The sequence below is a fragment of the Aristolochia californica genome, unplaced genomic scaffold (genome assembly GCF_029961685.1).
Source record: "Aristolochia californica isolate CCGP_79_NKW_82.1479 unplaced genomic scaffold, dmAriCali1.0.hap1 SCAF_5, whole genome shotgun sequence".
NCBI lineage: Eukaryota > Viridiplantae > Streptophyta > Magnoliopsida > Piperales > Aristolochiaceae > Aristolochia > Aristolochia californica.
In genome coordinates, this window is record NW_027182214.1 from 4,270,621 (window position 1) to 4,291,204 (window position 20,584).

General features: G+C 35.6%; 2 protein-coding genes across 3 annotated transcripts; one reads left to right on the forward strand and one right to left on the reverse strand.

Moving 5' to 3' along the window:
* On the forward strand, nt 1–3,322 carry LOC137966339 (uroporphyrinogen decarboxylase). The gene is made up of 6 exons (XM_068812921.1): nt 1–323; nt 1,290–1,411; nt 1,531–1,641; nt 2,129–2,317; nt 2,402–2,527; nt 2,648–3,322. The coding sequence occupies exons 1-6, from the start codon at nt 215–217 to the stop codon at nt 3,161–3,163; spliced, it is 1,173 nt and encodes a 390-aa protein (XP_068669022.1). The 5' UTR covers nt 1–214; the 3' UTR covers nt 3,164–3,322.
* A 4,480-nt stretch (nt 3,323–7,802) lies between these two features.
* Nucleotides 7,803–9,837, reverse strand: LOC137966633 (uncharacterized). 2 transcript variants are annotated; one of them, XM_068813314.1, is made up of 4 exons: nt 9,706–9,837; nt 8,860–8,998; nt 8,621–8,754; nt 7,803–8,532 (listed from the first exon to the last, which is right to left on the reverse strand). In XM_068813314.1, exons 1-4 carry the CDS (start codon nt 9,789–9,791, stop codon nt 7,914–7,916), a joined length of 978 nt encoding a protein of 325 aa, XP_068669415.1. In that variant the 5' UTR covers nt 9,792–9,837; the 3' UTR covers nt 7,803–7,913. The 2 variants fall into 2 exon arrangements, with proteins under 2 accessions (XP_068669415.1, XP_068669416.1); XM_068813315.1 differs by lacking the exon at nt 9,706–9,837 and adding an exon at nt 9,301–9,444.
* Between the last annotated feature and the right edge of the window lie 10,747 nt (nt 9,838–20,584).

Below are 20,584 nucleotides of genomic sequence, written 5' to 3' on the forward strand. Positions count from 1 at the left end.
CAAGGCTACCTTGTCAGAGCAAGAGTCCGTCGTAGTATTTATTTGTGAAGGTAGTTTAGTACTCACACGATGTAAGGGCGATTTAGGAACAGGAAGGGTCTTTGGGTAAGTATACTTTGAACAATTTATCCATCCTCCGCTTCAACGAAGGACAGTTGCAGAGAAAAATCTGCGTTTAAATTGCTATTGAGGGAAAGGGAAGTGAAGGGGAGAAATGTCTTGCTCTTACGCTTCATTTTCTCTTTCTTCTCACCTAAATTTACTTCAATCTCTCGGCTCCTTCCGGCCCAAGTTGATGCTCAAAATCCACTGCACCGTGGGAGGTAATTTTGTTTGCCAAAGTCTCTTCTAGATATTCGTGAGGTTATGTCATTAAGATAACTTTTGGATGGAATAATGAGACGAGTAGATCGAAATGTGCATTAAATTACTTCCGGTATGGTGTAAGCGAGCATGGTCTTCTTTTTTCCACTCTTTTGGGGTTTATGTGTTTAACCAAATTGCTGTGTCGTTGAGCTTCTTTAATCTTTAATTATGCAGTTTTTGTAGCTTTTATAATTGTTCTTGAATTTTTTGAACATCTGTAAATCATTCTGATTTATATGTGATCAAAATACACTATTATTCTGGTTTCCTGGCAATCTGGTGAGGGCAAAAAGAAATCTTTTATCTATTATGTAACATGGTCTATTTTTTCTGAAGCAGTCTGTCAGTATTAATCTGTGTGGAGGATTAATATCTGAAGTAGAATCCGCTATTTTTTGCCATATACTGTGAACTGAACTAAGAATTTTCTTCTCGTCTACAAACATGCTTGTCTTTCCAATTTGGTTTTCTTCAAGGTCTCTTCTGTTCATTGAACCCCATTTTTTTATACCACCAGATATTAGTCTTGCTGTGAAGTATGTTTCCTTTTAACTGGTCAGCTTTCTATTTCTACTGGTAGTCTTACCAAACAGCTGAAAGGCTTGGAACAGTGATGATGGAGAAAGCTAAAATGATTTAAAATATTGGACTCATGTAGGAAATCTGAGTTGACTGGCATATAATTGGGATTATGTGGGTGGAATTATTGTAACTAGTTGTGTTATGGCATTATTAGCAGATATAAATGAAGCTAAAAGTTCCAGTATGTAAGAAAAGATTCTTTGTAAAATTTTGGCTCAGAGCTCTTGTACAGGGGCAACTTCATGTCTGTTTTTCTTCTCAAAAAGAAACAACCTCATACTTGTTTTGTAAAAATCCAGAATGGCTTGGATGTGACTTCTATTTATTTCACTTACCTGCAGGTCCTGTTGCGGAGCCAAAAGTGGCTGCAACCACTGATCCTCTCCTTCTAAGTGCTGTTCGAGGGGACAAAGTTGAAAGACCCCCAGTCTGGCTTATGAGACAAGCAGGGAGGTACATGAAGGCAGGTTTGATAGATTCTAAAAATAAAGATGAATATTTCTTGACTTGTATGCATATAGGCATGCATATTCAAATGTGTTGAGCATCACTAATACAATTTTTTACTATTTTCTTTGGCAGAGTTATCAACTGATATGTGAAAAATACCCTTCTTTCCGTGAAAGATCAGAAAATGTTGATCTTGTAGTAGAAATCTCTTTGCAGCCATGGAAGGTGTTCAAGCCTGATGGGGTGAGATTCCCATGTGATTCATCTTACAATACTTGCCTTGTTCCGTCTGACACCACAGTGACTTATGTTTATCTGGATGTAGTCTTTCTGGTTATCTATTTAATCAATAAGTAGATACAACATCTTTTCCATTTTGTCTGGCAGTATTCTAATTTGGGCAGTAAATCAGACACAATCACCTTCCCTAAACCCATAATTATATAGAATAATCAGGGTTCCATCATGTAAAATATGTGACATGTATGCATAATAGAAGATTTAGGAAGTCCCAGAAGTTTTGGATTTAAGTCAGCAGATGAGATCAATTATCCATAATTACTTCTTGGTCTTGGCCTAGTAACTTGCATCATTAAGACTATTTTTGAAGTAAAGAAATCAACATAATAAAGGTCTTCCAAAGGATTGTATGTGGCTACTGGCATGTTTTCTTCCTCCGCTTTTCCCCCTATATCACAGTTCTGCTTATCCTGCTTCCCTCTTCTGGCAGGTGATTTTGTTCTCAGACATTCTTACCCCTCTCCCTGGCATGAACATACCATTTGATATAGTTAAAGGCAAAGGACCTGTTATTTACAGTCCTTTGAGGACGGCAGCTGATGTTGGTCAAGTGAGAGAATTTGAGCCTGAGGAGTGGGTCCCATATGTTGGGGAGGCCTTAAGAATCTTACGGTCTGAGGTATATTCCATTCTGTCTAAAATCTTGTTATAGTTAGATTATTTTGAAAATTGTAAGTTAAAAATGTTTCCTTTCCCTACCTAGGTAAATAATGAAGCTGCTGTGTTGGGTTTTGTTGGTGCCCCATTTACTCTGGCCTCTTATGTGGTCGAAGGTGGTTCATCCAAGCACTTCACAAAAATAAAGACTTTAGCTTTCTCACAGCCACAGGTTCACAGTTTGCTTGTCCTTCTCTTACATTTAACCATATTATTACACCTAAACTTTTTGCTTGAACTAGAAGTAAGTTTCAGTTGTTAGGTTGTGAGTAAGAAATGATGTTTGATATAGGTTCTTCATTCATTACTCCGGAAGTTTACAAGCTCTATGTCCAAGTACATTCAATATCAAGCAGACAATGGGGCCCAAGCAGTTCAAATATTCGACTCCTGGGCAACAGAGCTCAGCCCAGTGGACTTTGAGGAATTTAGTCTCCCTTACTTGAAGCAGGTTGTTGACACAGTTAGACAGACACATCCTAACCTACCTTTGATCCTTTATGCAAGTGGGTCAGGGGGTTTGCTTGAGAGACTGCCATTGACAGGTGTTGATGTTGTCAGTTTGGACTGGACTGTTGATATGGCAGAAGGGAGGCAACGGTTAGGATCAGACATAGCTGTTCAGGGCAATGTGGATCCTGGTGTGCTTTTTGGGTCGAAAGAGTTTATCAGTAACCGGATTCACGATACAATCCAGAAAGCTGGGGACAGGAAACATATTCTTAATCTGGGACATGGCATTGTAGTAGGCACACCTGAGGAGAATGTTGCACACTTTTTTGAAGTTGCCAAAGGGTTTAGGTATTGAATGGAGAAACATTTGATAGTGATGATGCTTATTAGATTTTAGTTCATGTTTTTGAGAGGTTTTCAGTTTTTCAGTGTTCTTCATTCTGTTGTATATCTAGCTTCTTTCAAGGAAGGACAAAGAAAGATTATGGAAGTTGAAAAATGTTGAACAAAGGAAGATTACAAGCTTTATATAGGTTTTATTAATAACTGTTACTCTAACTGAAGCAACATGTCTTGCTGCTTCCTTGGCCACAAGTTATCTCCTTTCACTGCTCTGGCACAAATGCCTAACCTTGGTCAGCACTTCTCTGAATGTTCAGCTCCTTCTATACTCTCTCTCTCTCTCACCCAGTCATATATAAGCTTTGCTGATCTTTTTTCTGCAGCAGCAACCACAACCTTCTGTTCTGGGTGGATTAGACGACTGTGGCCCCAAGCAACCTTGTTGCCCACTTCCTTCGACGTCTCTTAGGGAGAAGTTAATTCATTTAGTGTGCACAATAGAAAGTGAAAGTGAATTATTTTTTTATATTAGTGTACACAATTGAAAGTGTAGTTTAAAGTACTTTCTTGTATTAGTTTGAACAATGAAAAATGTAGTGGAAAGTGGAGAAGAGAGTTTTCTAATAAAATACTTTGATAAATTTAACCTTAAAAAGATAGTTTTATTTTAATTTTTTATTAATAAAAATATAAATAAGTAGAAAATAAAAATAAAAATATTACTTAATTAAATATAAAATTACAATACTTAAATAAATAAGGAGGGTATTTTATTATATAAAAATACCTTGACAGATTTAACTCTTAAATAAGATAGATTTTAGATTTGTCTAAATTAATAAAATAAAAATATTAAATAAAATACTAAGTTATTTAAATATAAAAAATAAAATACCTAAAAATGTTTACTTTTATAATGTCCAGATGCTTAATCAAATTGTTACTTTTACAATATCTAAATTCTCACTCTTAACTTAATAATTAAACTAATTATTAAAAAAATCACGATTTTATATAAATAAATAAATAGGGTATTTTATTATATAAAAAATTGATTAATTTTTATAAGATGGTTTTATTTAAATTTTTATTAATAAAATAACATAGATTTTAGAATTGTCTAAATTAATAAAATTAAATTAAAATAAAATAAACATATTAACTTAATTGAATATAAAAAATAAAATACCTAAAAAAAATGTTTATTTTTATAATGTCTAGATGCTTAATCATATAGTTACTTTTACAATATCTAAATTCTCACTCTTAATCAAGTAATTAAATATAATATTAAAAGTCATGAATTTATATAAATAAATAAATAGGGTATTTTATTATATAAAAAACTTTAATAAATTTAACTTTTATAAGATGGTTTTATTAATTTTTTATTAATAAAATAATTAGATTTATCTAAATTAATAAATGTTAGATTTAAGATCCCATGATAGGTACTCGACAAAGACGGTGAGAAAGGAGAAAAAGAAGAAGAAGAGAAGAAGAAAAGGAGAGGATGAAGAGAAGATAGGAACGACTAAGGAGATGGAGAGAGAGAGAGAGAGAGAGAGAAAAAAAGGTTTGAGAAGAAAGTGTGAAGATGAATTTGAGAGAGAAGAGGAGAAACTTAATGATTTACCCCTTGCCTATAGTCTTTATTTATTAGTTTATGAAGGAAAGTTATAATGACTATGTTGCCCTTAGGGCTACAAGTTCTCAAAAAGAAAAAAACTTTAAGTAAACATACATCATCTTCTCTATTTGCACCCTTGTGCGATCCTTTAAAATTTTTAAAACATATTAGCCAGTATTTGTTATATTTTAGTCAAGATGTGTCCTATTAAACATCACAAGATGACACAACTGATAAAAATATTAAAATTCTGAAGTAGAAAATAAAGCACTTCATTTTTCAATCTATCCGTATCAAAATTTCAAAAAACAAAATACTTGAATAAGAACAATGTAAAGATAAAAATAATTTTTGAAGAATAATTTTGTAAGTTTCTATTTTAAAAAGGAAAAAAAATAAGGACATCGTGTGTAAGAAGACCAAAAATATATAAAATAGGAAAAAAGAAGGGAAGAAGAAAGAGAAAAAAAGTTCCCTTTAGGATGTCGAGTTTTTCCCACTTATCAACTAGTCTTTCCTTGATTTTATTATCATCGTCATCCCTTTTTCATAAATTATATATTTTTCATAAATATCTTTACGTCTAGTTTCTAACACAAAAATAATATTAGAAATATGAATTTTCTACAAAGAGAAATAGACATCTTAAACACCAAATCTCAAGACGCAAAAAAGGATACAAGTGAAAAGCTTCAAGTTTTTAGACGATTCACACCATAAAAATGAGACTTCATGAACAAAATTATATTTGAAAAAAATATCTATAAGTTTAGTTTCTAAACTTAACAAACGGTTTCTCAATCTGAAGTTTCTAGATAGAGATATTGACACCAAAAAGAGGAAAAGGTCAAGTGAAAATTATGAATTTTAAACTCGATTTTTTTGTTATTATTTTTCAAATTTTCCTTTCCTTGGGAAGGCAACATTGATGAATCTCAACTCAAAATTTTCTTAATATATTGCAGCTCTTTCTTTATTCTCCTTCTTGTCTCCTTCTTATGTTTAGTTTTAGTCAGAGTAGAAGTCATAGCTACTACATATTTTAATATATTTTTTAATATATATTGGTTGTGTGGGTTTTAATATGTGAGGCTTTAAGTCATGCATGTTTAAATGTTTCCTACCTCTAGTTGTAGATGCATAGCTTTGTCTTCTAATTGGTTTGATCTTGTTCACGATTGCTCCTTGTTCATGCACCACATGTTGAGTTTTTTAGTCCAACATAATCGAAGTTTTCTGTTTTATCTAACCCTACTTTGTGCTAAGGCTTGTCAATCTTGAAATTTTGTGGATCAGTCTGGTCAATCTCTTTCTTGCTAGTCCATGCATATGTGAATGGGGTGAGTTCATGTTCAAGGGTAAGTTTACAACTTCCAGTCGTATTTCTTCGATTTTTTTATATTCTTCTTCACTTTGGAGTCATGCCGATAGACCCACTACTTGGCGGAATAGGACTGTGCCCAAATCCATCTTGAGTCAAGTTGAGTTAGGTTATTTTGTATCCTTATAAGTGGTTGACTATGGTGCTACCCTTAAAAGTGGGTGACTATGTTGTTTCTTAACTCTTCTTTGACATAGGGGTGTTTGTTTTTGGAGTCTCCTAGTTTAGCTAGGAATGATGTTTTCTCTCTCATGTGAGTTTTGGGTAAGCTGATCTTTTTAGTATCAGAGAAGCCCAACTGGAGGGAGAGAAGAATAAGGAAAAGTACAGAAAAAAAAAAAAAAAAAAAGTGTTTAGAAGATCCTACAATGAAGAGTTCCACGAGTAGTGGTAAAGGTTTTATTAGAGTTGGTGACCAGAAAAAAACAAAAAATTTTAGAGCATCCTAGTAAGGGAGAGACTAGAAGATTAAAAACTTGTACCTAAAATACTGAAGACAAAAAGATTGAAGATTGAAGACCGAGAAAAAATTTTTGTAAGCTGAAATTAGTAACTCCGGTTTGAGGCATAGTATTAAAGTAATAAATATGAAAGCATTTTATATAACTCTCATGAGAAACAATCTCATGATCAAGGTATTAATATGGTGAAGTCATAAGTCTCTTGGTAAGAAGTATCAGACATGAAACTTTTATGCTACTAGTTCTCTATTTATGTAATAGTTGCTAACGCGTTTCAGGGTTTTAACTTGTAAAGTTCTACTTTGGGTATAATTGAGACTTGGGTAGTTTACTTTGATTTTGTTTCTAATTATTTTTATTATATATAGAGTAATTAAATACAAGTTTTCTTTCTCTCACATGTTCTCTCTTTCTCAACCTTATTCTTCCTCTCATTTTCTAACTTTTCAGAATATCATTTATAAAATATGTCTTCGAATATAAACTAAAAATACAATTGTGGTACATATCGACAAGCTACAACCCGGTTCATACGATTCTAAATGCCTGTTGTTGGCCTCCACCCACGAACAACCGACTTGTACATCGATATTCGACCATCACCATTGCAATTATTATTTCAATTGCTGCCTCTCCAAACTACTTGAGTGAGAATTTGTAGTCTCTCCCTGTACAATGCTTGCACCTCCACCTTGTAGTCCACTTTGATTATCCAAAAAATATTTATAACCTATACCAAAAACTTGTATCTCTTTTGCAAATAAATGGTCTCTAGATTAATGGGAGAGTTAAGAGTCTGGTCACCAAGAACATATGAATGGCGCTGTCTCATGTTATAATGGAGGCAAACTAGATTGTGCAATTCATCCTAGTTGAGTGTATTTGTTATCGTCCATGTGATTTATGGCAAAATTATCCCAACAATGGTAGTAAATTAAGTAAGAACACAGGTTTAAGGGCTCATTTCTGCTTTCCCTGTTACAGATGTTAACACATGTAAAAGTTATTGGGCTCATCACTTGCACTGCATGTTTTAGACATGCAAATAATTTTATTTTCAAAAGCAAAAGCAGACAACTACCCTAACTCAGACTTGCTTAACTCAAAACTCTTAAAATAAAATAAAAAATAAACAATTAAAAACTTTGCTTAAAAGAGGTTACATGGGTCTGTTAAGATATCAGACTCATACACCATTATTAGATTATAAATTCAGTAAGGTAACTAAAGTTAAAATATCAAGCCTATACACATTATTAAATTCTAGATTGGCACAAGCAAGCTCAAAATTTTACAATTGAATGACAACAGGAGAGTCAGTCAAATCGATAATCTTGGAGCACTTAGATGCCCGCTTACTACAAGACCGAATTATACAGCAGGATGGTGGACTCTGCATATGGGTTAGAGCGGGTTCTGGAGAGAGATGATTTATTGCGATATCATCATCCGCAACTCCTGAAGCTGATTGGTCTGAAAATGATGGTAGTATGTTTTTATCTACTCTCCTTGGATTCAGTGGTGTCAGTTGCTGCTCCAAGTAAGAGGTTTTCAGAAAACTGGAGGAATTATTGCTGAACTCAGTGGAACTTTTTTGCTTATTGTCTCTAGTTGCAGGTTCTGAAGAATGACCTGTATTCCCACTTGAAGAAACAGTGCCAGTTCTCTTCTGATTACCTGGAATTGGTGATTCCACCAGCTGTCCACACTTCTGGCTAGTCTCCTGAAATTGGTCAGTGTTCCAACTGATGCATTCTTCATCTTCTTCATCCTCCATATCACAGCCCTTGACATAGCAAGGAAGTTCATCCATGGGGCAGTACTTGACCTTCATCTGCTCTGGGAGACTTGGGCAACCGGCTGAGAACTTCATATACTTTGTTGAAAAGAAGTTCACAGTGAGATTCAAGCTGGGAAGCAAGGAGGACCAATAAACAAAGTTCAATAAAATAATCAGAAGAAGTTCTGAACCAGATAGAATTGGGAGCAAGGCCTTACTTCAGCCATGATGGCAACATGAGCATGGTATAGGCAAGCTTGATTTTATTTGCAATGCCTGAAAATGATTTGAAGCTTGAGGCTGCTTTTCTTACGGCTAGAGACTCTGTGGGGTGCTGCCATGCCCATTCAAACTGTACATATGCGAGGGAAAGAAGCTCAGTTGGTAGATCAGAAAGTAAGTCTAAGGATGGCTAGAGGAATGAAGCCTTACTAAAAATAATAGAGAGAAGAAAAACCTGTAGGGCAGAGACGTTCGATGGAAACCCATAAATGCACAGTACCATCTCCCATGGCCTTTTCCTCTTTGTCCTCCATGCACCACAACGTATTTCTCCATTGTGTTGCCTAATTCGTCTACATGGGTTAACTGTAAACCTGTGTAGAGTTGTGATAACTATTTATATGAGCATAATTTTGACATGAGTACGTAAGGTTCGAAATCTCAGACCCAGCTTGGAAAATCAGACATGCTACTTCTTGTACCTTTTTTTAATATGAGGAGCATGCCATTTTCCATTGATAGAATCAAATTAAAAGAATCCTAAAATCAAAGAAAACATGTTGAAAGACCAGGGAACTGAAACATAAATTGAAAGACTAGCGAACTCCAAAGTTTGTTCTAAAATAACTAATCTAACTATATGCATCTGAACCAAGCAATTCGGCACAATTCTTACATGCCACTGACACTCCCAGGTTTCAGTCTCCCACAGAGAGCCCAATAACCCTATCTTTGACATCATTTCCATCCACTACAGTACCTCCGAAATCAGTTTCAACGACATTTAGTACTAATTCTTGATCGTAAAAATTTGATGACATATTTCAGATTGCAGAATGGCCATTCTCGCTAAACAAATAGAAGGCGATCTCAGAATAGGGATTTCTCCAATCAGTTTAAACGACAATATGTAGAAAGCAAGTAATAGTAAGTTGGACCTAGTATTATTAATAAAACTGAAAGATGCGGAATGACGAATGTCTGTAACAAGAAAACTCTTCTCGGTGGTAACGGATCAAAACTCTGTAAAAGAGAAGGGCTTTAACGAAATTCAGCAAAGAAGAAGAGACAGAAAAGGTACCCGATGTAGGTATGGCCTTTATGGCGAGGGCTCAAGGAGCAGAGCAGATAGCACGCGAAAAAGCTTTTCTCCCCCTCTCCTTCCATTTCTTCCCTCCGTCCTCTGTTTTTCGCTAGGGTTTCAGACTTCCGATTTTGTTCCGTTGGCTGTGGGGAGAAATTTGACCGTTGGAATCTCACCTTAAAAAAGGGTATTTGGCTTTTGAAATTAACTTGGAATTTGAACTGAAACCAAAGCTCGGATTTTTTGTGCGTTTTGCTAAATTAATCCCCAAATTGGAAGATAGGAGCCAGTTTTATGTGAGTTTTGAATGGTAATCAGCTCTCACATGAATTGAAGATCCAAATCCTTTCTCAAGACTAAAACCAAATCAATGGAGAGGTCATGAACAATACTCTAAGCAACTTTCTAATCCCCAAATTGGAAGATATAAGCCAATTTTATGTGAGTTTGGAATGGTAAATAGCTCGAGACTAAACCAAATCAATGGAGAGGTCATGAACAATACTCTAAGCAACTTTCTCATCCCCAAATTGGAAGATATCAGCCAATTTTATGTGAGTTTGGAATGGTAAAGAGCTCTCATATGAATTTGACAGGACAAACCATTTTATCCTTACCCAAAAAAAAAAAAAAAAAAAAGATAAACCACATGAAATCAAATTAGTGGAGAGAGACCATGAACAATACTCAAATTTATAATTCTCAAGTAGATACAAGAGCCAATTTTGTGCGGTTTTGGAATGGTAATTAGCATCAAAGAATGGATGGGGCAAATAGCTTGATGGCCTAAGTTAATTACCCACTTTAATGATTATTATCACAATAGTTGTTCGAAATCATTTGATGTTGGTTTCAACTTATGTTTTATCGCCAATTTCTACCCTTTGAGAGTTTGTATTTGATTTCGTACTTATCCTTGGGACTCTGTGATAGAGGAGATTATTACTACATTTATATTATTTGTTTCAAGTTGGGATCAAACTCCCAGCTTTAGGGGGAGTGTTGGAAGATATGAATATGTTAGAGTGTCAATGATATAATTAGTTTATGTTTTTTGTCTCTTCTTCACTCTTACTAGGGTGAAGGGTATTATTGTAATATTATAACTTTTAGCATCTATAAATAGAATTTAAGGGGGAAGGTTTGGATGAATTCTATAACCCTATTCTTGCTCATATTTTCTCCCCAACGTTTGTTCTCTTCTTTACCCAATATGTAATCGATGGAGTCTTGAAATTCAACAATTTTCTTGTCCTCCTCTTCATGAAGCTCTAAGAGGGCAAGGGAAAATTTGTTATTGTGTTATTTTTCTGTCTATAAATATAAGAGAGGGGAAACTCAATCTCATTCTTTGAGGGATTCCCATCTTCCCACTCTCTCTCAAAGGATCATTATCTCGCACTCTATCACCCTTCTTTTTCTTCTCTTACTTCCTCTTCTCTCTTCTTCTACTCTTCTACTACTCCTCTCTTTCTCACACAGTTAACTAAAGGAACGTATGGAATAAGGCCCTAAAATTCTACAATGATATCAAAGAAAGTGTTCTAGGGCTTTAACTACTACTCAAAATCAACTTTTATGTAGCATGGGAATGAGGATGACATCTGCAAAGGGAGAGACATCTTGGAACTTCTTTTTTCCTTGCTAAATCTTGTTGAGTTATGGGTCTCCATAGTCCATATCATGCTTCGTTTTTTCCTTGAATGACTCATGGTTAGGACTGGTTGATTAGCAACTCCAGTTGTTCTTCTTCTCCAAACAAACTTTCACCATACGTCCCCATGCATGTTCTGTGGTGCTAAAAGTGCAAGTTTTCCTTAAAAATTAAGTCTAAATTTGAATACTTCTATGGTAGTCCATGACGAACTAAGGCATGTTTTACTTCCATTGATTCTTCAAAGTTGATTACATTCTTCTCACCCAAAGCATGGTATCAAGTTTAGAAAAGAAACAACAACTTTTTGGGTCTTGTTTGGAACCCCGTGAAAAATAAAAGAAAATAAGAATTTGACCATTATTATTCCCAAAAATAGTTAGTGAAAAGGAGAATTTGATCATTATCTCATTTTCGCTAACCATTTGAGAATAATAATGGTCAAATTCTCTTTTTCATTTCTAGGGACCCTTTGTTTCTTTTTTTCCTGTCTCCAAATTTGGAAACTCTCTTTTGAACACAAAATTTGAGTTTCAGCAGGACTATGTAAGTTTTCTTCTTTCTGACATTCCATTTATGCTCCTAAGGTATAAGTCTGGGAGAATTTTGTTGACCTAACAATTCCTATATTCAAAAAGTTCCCTACCAGCCATCTTCATTTAATCTCTTCCTCAAGTTACTCTTGGTTACACTTCTTTTGCTCCTTGTTGCTCACATTGTTGTGAGCTTTTTTCACTCCATTCACCATAATCAAAGGTGTCTCTTCCTCTAAGTTTGGTAAGCAAAATATTTTAAAGATCACCATTATCCCATTAAAAGGTGTTTAAAACTACTTATCATGGGCATAGTCAACGAGAAGAATTTTATTCCATGTGATCTTTGATCATCTTACAAACAAGTATCTTCATAAGTTATTAGAAAAGCAAAGAGAATAAGTTATTAGATTTATTTGTCTATAAATTTTTCAATAATATCTTAATGTTGCTTAGTCCCAAATACTCTTCATAAAGACCCTCTTTTAAAAATATTTGTGCTATTATGCATAGAATTCTAGCCAAGGCACTATATCTCAGCCATGATCTCTCAAGGAAGGACTCAACAAATACATACTCTGGAAAAATTTGAGGCAAAAGAATAGGTAGAGGAGGACAAGGTAACTTTAGTAGAGGCCGCAGAGGAGATAGAATCTTTTAATAACAAAAGTTGTAGTTATTGAGGAGTGTCTAATCATCCGGTAGATAGGTGCTTGTTGGAATATATGATGTAATTATGGTGGTACTGATATAATTAGTTTACATTTTCTGTCTCTTCTTCACTCTTATTAGGGTGAAGGGTATACTTGTAATATTGGTAGTTTTGATATCTATAAATATACCTTGTGGGGGAGGATTTAAAAGAAGTCCATACCCTCCTGTTTTCTCCCAAGTGTCTCTCTCATTTTTTCTCTATGACCTAAATCATGGAGTCCTGGAAATCAACAGTGCTGAAAATTGGATGGAAAACCAGCCAATGTTAATTACCTCAGCACTGCATTCGAATCCAAAGAAGTCAAGCCCACAAATACTCCAAATTCAAAGGTACATACTAAAAAAGATTATAAAGTCTTTCAAAGGCTCAACAATTTGTTGATTTGAGCCTCTAATGTTTGTTTTGCCACTACAAATATTGCATCATTACTTTCATGTTATAGTTATTCACCATGGATTATTGATTCAGGTGCTCCTGAACATCTTAGTTAGAAACTTGAAGATTTTTTCTCTTTGTCCTCTTGCCCTATTGAATGGTTTGTTTCCGTTGTTGATGGTTCTTAGACTCAAGTTTAAGGAATAGGATCTTCATCTCGATCTCCTTCTTTTATCTCTACTTAAATGTTCTTTTTTGTTCCACAATTTCCTTTAAGTCATATAATAGTTAGTCATATCACAAAAAAACTCTTTATTCTTTAGTAACTTTATATCTCTACTGAATTGTTTTTTGTTCCTTAATTTCCTTTAAGTCATATAATAGTTAATCATATCACAAAAACTCTTTATTCTGTTGTAACTTTATTTTTTTCTCAACATTGTATATTTTAGGAATGAAAGACCAAACAGGTAATTGATGGAGGATATGAAAGAGGAGGGATTTTATTATTTCAACATTGAAGCTTTTTCACCCATGGTTGATTCAAAATAATAAGTAATACATAGCAAAACAAGTGAAAACATCCATCTCTACCTATCCTAAAGATCATAGTTCTTGTTCTTAAAAAATATCTCAAGTTTATCTTGTAAATTATGTGAGTTAGGAAAACACCATAGAAGTGTATTTCCTTCACGAATTGAAAAAACCAACCTAAGCCCATTTTCTTTAGCCTATTAAAATTTATAGGATTCAACAAAAGTATGAAATATCACTGAGGTTAAGTATTTTGTTATTTTTGTGGATAACTATATCAATTACTTGGCTTTCATTAATGAATAACCGTTTGGAAGTTTTTCACATCTTTGAATTCTTTTTTGCTAAGATTGAAACCCAATTTCATAAAAAAAAAAAACCATTTTTTTTATTTTGACAATGTTTAAGAGCTTGTGTCATCTGTTCCAATCTCTATGTAAAATCACATTATTTATTAAATTTCACGTGCCTATACACAACAATAGACTAGTGTTATTGAAAGAAAAAGTAGACATTTGTTAGAAGTGGCATGAGCATTATTAGTCTCCATGCATGTTCCACAATTTTTCTAGCCTGTGTACTCCTCTTGTTCTCTTATTAGATCGAGGTTTTCTACTTTTCTTGGTTTTAGAACTCATTTTTGCATCACTTTCCAAACTAAATACATTTTCCTCTTCCTACCAAAGTTTTTGGTTGTATATACTTTGTCCATGACTCACCCTAGAAAAGGTAAACTTGATTCTAGAGCATTAAAGTGCATATTCTTGGGGTATCTAATATTACATAGAAACTTTAGAGCCTGCAGATAGTCGAAAATAATAATTCACATTCAATGTTAATTTCTCATTCACATCATCGGCTTAAATAGCCGGTTTACAGAATATACATGGAAGACTTATGAGTGATTAACGGGATTACATAATCACCGGATTTACATAATATTTACATGATTTCTCCTTAAGGGAAGAAATCTTAGAGTAAATTTTAACACTCCCCCTCAAGTTGGTGCATAGATATCACTTATGCCCAACTTGTCAAGACATTTGTTAAAAGCTCGGTCAGACACTGCCTTGGTTAGCACATCGGCAAGCTGATCCTCAGATCGAACATGAGGGACTTCAATGATTCTTGGTTCTAACTTTTCTTTAATAAAGTGTCTATCAACTTCAACATGTTTAGTTCTATCATGCTGGACTGGGTTGTGGGCAATATCAAATGCGGCCTTATTGTCAGAATATAATTTCATAGGACTTGTCTGCTCAATATGTAGTTCTTGTATCAGATTTTTTATCCATAATAATTCACATATTACCTTGGCCATTCCCCTATATTCGGCTTCAGCTGAAGATCTAGCCACCACCTCTTGTTTCTTACTTCTCCAAGTGACCAAATTTCCACTTACAAATGTAAAGTATCCAGATGTAGACCGTCGATCTTCTATTGACCCAGCCCAATCGGCATCGGTATAACCTTCAATTTTCAAGTCACCTCCCTTTTTAAATAAAATTCCTTTCCCTGGAGATGATTTCAAGTAGCGTAGGATACGGTTAACGACATTCATATGTTCTTCACTTGGAGAGTGCATAAATTGACTAACCACACTTAGTACATACACTAAGTTTGGTCGGGTATGTGCAAGATACATTAACCTCCCAACTAGTCTCTGATAACGCTCCTTGTTAGCAAGAACTTGATCTAAATGTATTCCCAGTTTCATATTTTCTTCTATAGGAGTACTAACTGGACTACATGCTGTCATTCCAGTTTCCTTCAATAAATCCAAAGCATATTTTCGTTGAGATAGAAAAATTTCTTCCTTGGATCTGAACACTTCAATGCCAAGAAAATATTTTAAGTAGCCAAGATCCTTCATTTCAAATTCTCTAGCCAGACGACTTTGCAATGATTTCTTTTCTTCTGGATCATTCCCAGTTAGTATCATATCATCAACATATACAATAAGAGCTGTGATGGCCTCCTTGTTATATTTCAAGAAGAGAGTGTGATCTGAATTGCTTTGCTTGTATCCGATAGATTTCATAAAACTCGTGAACCTTCCAACTTCAAACCATATAGGGATTTCCTCGGTTTACATACTTGTTTGCATCCTTTGTTTTGCATAATGCATCCAGGAGGTAATTCCATATATACTTCTTCTTGGAGATCTCCATGAAAAAATGCATTTTTTACATCAAATTGATATAAGGGTCAATCAAGATTCACAGCCAAAGATAGTAGAATCTGAACAGTGTTGATTTTGGCCACTGGTGCGAATGTCTCCATATAATCGATCCCGTAGGTTTGAGTATATCCTTTGGCGACAAGTCTTGCTTTGAACCTTTCAATGGTGCCATCGGCTTTATATTTAATGGTAAATACCCACCTGCATCCAACTGGGGTCTTTCCTACAGGTAGGTCAACCACTTCTCATGTTGAATTTTTTTTAAGGGACCTCATTTCTTTATTCATGGCTTCTTTCCATTTAGGATCTTTCAAGGCTTCCTGCACACTATTAGGAATAGATATAGCAGATAATTGATTCACAAATACTTCATTTACCTTTGACAATCTATGATAAGACAAAATTATGCATGGGATACTGAGATTTAGAGGTGAGAAGAGGTTCATAATTGACTCTAGGTTTTCCTCTTGTGGTTCGATGAGGTAGCACTCTTAGTTGAGTTTCGGAACTTACCTAAGGTTCAGACATGGACTCGGACTCAGAAGGCAATTGATCCATTGGTACATTATGAAGGGGGGATGATGGCGGATAAGACTCTGGTTGCATCACTTCCATCTGGTCTTGTCTTTCTCCATCCTGTGAATCATGTTGATTTGTATCATTTTGATATCCACAATTGTAATTAGAATATCGACCACTTGTAGTATCCAAGATATCCAACTGATGATAAAGGGTCTTCAATTCAATCATGTTCTCCCCCTGTATTGAAGATTCGGGAGTAAAATAATACATATCTTCTTCGTGAAATACCACATCAAGAGTGACATACAATTTTCGAGAGATGATAACAACGATAACCTTTCTGATGTTGAGAATAACCAACAAAAACACACTTGAGAGCTCGGGGTTCCAATTTATGTCTCAATGACTTATGGAGGTGAACAAAGGCTACACACCCAAAAACTTTAGGTGGCAGATTCGGCACAACAGGTGAACTTATGGTTTTATGAAGAACACTCAAGGGAGTCTTAAATTGTAACACACTCGAGGGTATTCGATTGATAAGGTAAGCTGCAGTTGTGATAGCTTCACCCAGTAACTGGCCGACATATGAGCTTCAAACAAGGAAGCACGAACAACCTCAAGAAGGTGGTGGTTCTTTCGCTCTGCAACCCCATTTTGCTGAGGGGTGTACGGACAAGTAGTTTGATGAGTAATACCATGATCATCTAGATATTCTTTGAAACTTTGATTCACAAATTCTCCACCATTGTCACTTCGAAGAGTTCGTATTGTAGAATGATACTGAGTGACTATCATTCTGTGAAATTGTTTGAACAACGAACCAACTTCACTTTTTGACTTCATTAAAAAAATCCAAGTCATACAGGTGTGATCATCAGTAAACGAAACAAACCACCGTTTATCACTAAGAGAGGCTATTTTTGCTGGACCCCATACATCAAAGTGAATAATCATAAACGGTGGTGAGCTCCTATTTATGCTTATTTGGAATGGAACACGATGACTTTTCGCCAATTCACATACATCACACTTAAAATCTAAAATAGATAGTTTTGTAAAAAGTGTAGGAAACAATTTCTTTAAATAACCAAAGGATGAATGACCCAACCATTTATGCCATAACCAAATGTCAGAATCTGCAAATTTATTCTTCATGGAGAATGCTTGGGCTAATTGATGAAAACTTTCTGGCTGCAGATCAAGGTAATAGAGTTTCCCCCTTCTAGTACCATACCCAATTGTCTTCTGAGTTCGAATGTCCTTAAAAACACAAAGGTTTGGCCAAAAAACCACAATACAATGCAGAGTACGAGTTATTTGAGCAACTGATAATAGATTATGATTGAGGGTTGGAACAACTAATACAGAATCAAGACTCAGATTTTCAGTGAGAGTGATAGAACCTTCTCCAATAACGTGAGATGGAGTACCATTTGTTGTAGATACAATATGTTGTTCAGATGGTTTCATACTTTTAACATGATGATTGTCAAAGGTCATATGATCAGTAGCACCAGAATCAATTATCCATTCACTATTTTTACTAGGAGTGGAAGTATTAAGAACCTTACCAGATGTAGCGATTAAGACTGATGCATCCTCAGTTGTGTGAGAAGTGGAAAGTTCTGCTACTACAATGGAAGCATAATTATTTGATTTGGAGTACCATTTGAGATGCGCTTTTGTAGGATCCCACCATTCTGGATACCCGATAAGTTCATAACATCGTTCCTTTGTATGCTCAGTCTCGCCACAGTGAGTACAAATGCGCTCTAGTTTGGTTGTTCCAACCTCATAGCTACGATTTTGAGATCCTGATGTTCGATTTTGATAACTGTTAGGACCAATTGGTCGAGCTGTTTTAGGCTTAGCTCGATGTGCTACCATCGCAGATGTCTCAACACGGTCAACTTCACTATTTAAAGTGGTTCTACGAACAGAGTCACGACGTACATAAGCATAGGCTTCTTCAAGATCTAATATCGGGTCTTTTCTGAGAATTTCGCCACGAACTTGTTCGAATTCTGCATCCAATCCGTTTAAGAAAATATGAACACGCAATCTTTCAACGAATTTCCTATAAGCGATAACATCATCAGGATCTTTCATTATAGTCCTGTCATGATGATCAAGTTCTTGAAAGATTTCCACCAGATCACCATAATACATTGATAAAGGACGACCAATCTGTTTGGTGGAGAAAGCTCTCTGATTCAATGAAAATAATTGTGATTCATCTGACCCATCATAGAAAGCCTTTTCCAGAGCATTTCATATTTCGCGTGCGGTACGCAGCCAAATATAGCGCTTCATAATATCTGATGACATAGAAGTTAACAACCACCCCTTGACTTTTTGATTTTCAGCATACCATTTTGCATAGGAGGCATCCGTTTCTTGTGGGAATGGTATTTTCCCCATAATATATTCGAGCTTTTCTCGTCCCGCAATTTGCATCTCCATGATTTGGGACCATACATCATAGTTGACTTCGGTAAGAGTGACACTGGTTGTAAAACCAGAGTTTTCAGATTGCACATGAATAATCGGTGTTAATTCCTTCGACATGATGAAAAGAAGGTCCGTAGAGTGATTCGGTTTGGTCTGGTTCGCTTAAAAAAAATATTGGTCCGGTCCGGTCCGTATACTGATTCGGTATGGTTCGGTTCGCTTTCTAAAAATATCGGTCTGGTCCGGTCTTGCCTGTAAACTGATTTGGACTGGTCCGGTTCACTTGATTGGGTTGATGGTCCGTCCGCTCGGCAAAAAATAATTTAACAGACCTAAGTTCAAAACGAAAAAATTTTCTTTTAACTATACCTCTTCTTCGTCGAGACGACGAAATTTTGTCTCGACAGTGCCTCTTCCCCTTCGCCGGCGTCAGCTGGGCTAACGATTTTCTGGAAGACCGTCGTCGGTGAAGGTCTGCTGAGGTCTGAGCAGTGGCTCGGCTACAATCGTCGACGGCCTGCGGAACGTTCGAACGGCTCTGTTTCGCGGTGAGTCATCAGTCGGCGACGCTTTCTGATGGAAGGCCGAGCAGTGGCTCGGATACGGTCGTCGACAGCCTGCGGAACGTCTCGACGAAGCTTTCTGGTGGAAGATCGGCGGCGGCGGCCTGCGGAGCTTTCGAACAACTCTGTTTCGTGGCGAAACAGAGTTTAGATTACGGTTCTTCGGCTACGATTACGGAACAGAGCTTTCGCTCTGCTCTTCGGCGACGAGAAGGAGAAGGAGATGATTCTCCTTGTCTGATACCAGGTCAAAAATAATAATTCACATTCAATGTTAATTTCTCATTCACATCATCGGCTTAAATAGCCGGTTTACAGAATATACATGGAAGACTTATGAGTGATTAACGGGATTACATAATCACCGAATTTACAGAATATTTACATGATTTCTCCTTAAGAGAAGAAATCTTAGAGTAAATCTTAACACAGATGTCACCTTTTTTTAACACCAACCCTATTACTTATATGCTTCTTCGAGGTTCCCTCTATGTTTTAGCTCCTCTTTGTGGCAATGCCTCGACCTATTTTGTCATTGGATCGACTTGCATCACTACCATTTGAGGAACCATTGTCTACATCACCATGAGATTCTTCATATCCAATGGTTGACGATTCACCTATGCTTCTTCTTCTTCCCCTATCTTTTTTTTCTCATTTTGACTTGCATCACTACCATTTGAGGAACCATTGTCTACATCACCATGAGATTCTTCATATCCAATGGTTGACGATTCACCTATGCTTCTTCTTCTTCCCCTATCTTTTTTTTCTCATTTTGATGATATCCCAATTGATGTTAATAAACCTACACGGTCTTGTATACAATCCAAATCCTTCTCTACTTCCCAACCTATTTCTCAGTTTTTTGTCCACTCATAGACTGTCCCTGATTGTTGTTCTATTTTAGTTTCTTTTGTGTCCATTCGTAAGACTTACCAAGAAGCACTACAAGGTCCGAAGAGAATTGTTTTGAAGGAAGATATGGCAACAATGTACAATAGAACTTGGGAGTTGAGAAAGAAAAAAACAGTGGGTTGATCTTCACCAAAACAAAATCTACATGAGAGTGTTATTCGGCTCAAAGTTAGATTGGTTGTCATTGATTGTCAAAGGATCCTATCAAATCCTATCAGATTGATTACCTTCTCTCTGGTTGCTAAACTTAATTAGGTATGAAATCTCATCTCTGTTGCTACTAATTTCAACGAGATTATCTTCACAAGGATAAATAAAGCAATTCAAAGACTAGATAAAGCATTGTTCACTCTTGAAGGAAGCATATTTTAAACCTACCAAAAGAAACAAGCACACTTTGGGTGTAAATCTATCAACAATCCCATG

What these genes read in the sequence shown, in the direction of transcription:
- LOC137966339 (XM_068812921.1), top strand. Translation starts at nt 215, where the DNA reads ATGTCTTGCTCTTACGCTTCATTTTCTCTTTCTTCTCACCTAAATTTA. An exon ending in TAAGAATCTTACGGTCTGAG is followed by an intron (nt 2,318 to 2,401) that starts GTATATTCCATT and finishes TTCCCTACCTAG; the next exon opens with GTAAATAATGAAGCTGCTGT. An exon ending in TAGCTTTCTCACAGCCACAG is followed by an intron (nt 2,528 to 2,647) that starts GTTCACAGTTTG and finishes TGTTTGATATAG; the next exon opens with GTTCTTCATTCATTACTCCG.
- LOC137966633 (XM_068813314.1), bottom strand. Translation starts at nt 9,791, where the DNA reads ATGGAAGGAGAGGGGGAGAAAAGCTTTTTCGCGTGCTATCTGCTCTGC. An exon ending in AAAGGCCATACCTACATCGG is followed by an intron (nt 8,999 to 9,705) that starts GTACCTTTTCTG and finishes AACTCTACACAG; the next exon opens with GTTTACAGTTAACCCATGTA. An exon ending in ATGTTGCCATCATGGCTGAA is followed by an intron (nt 8,533 to 8,620) that starts GTAAGGCCTTGC and finishes CTTGCTTCCCAG; the next exon opens with CTTGAATCTCACTGTGAACT.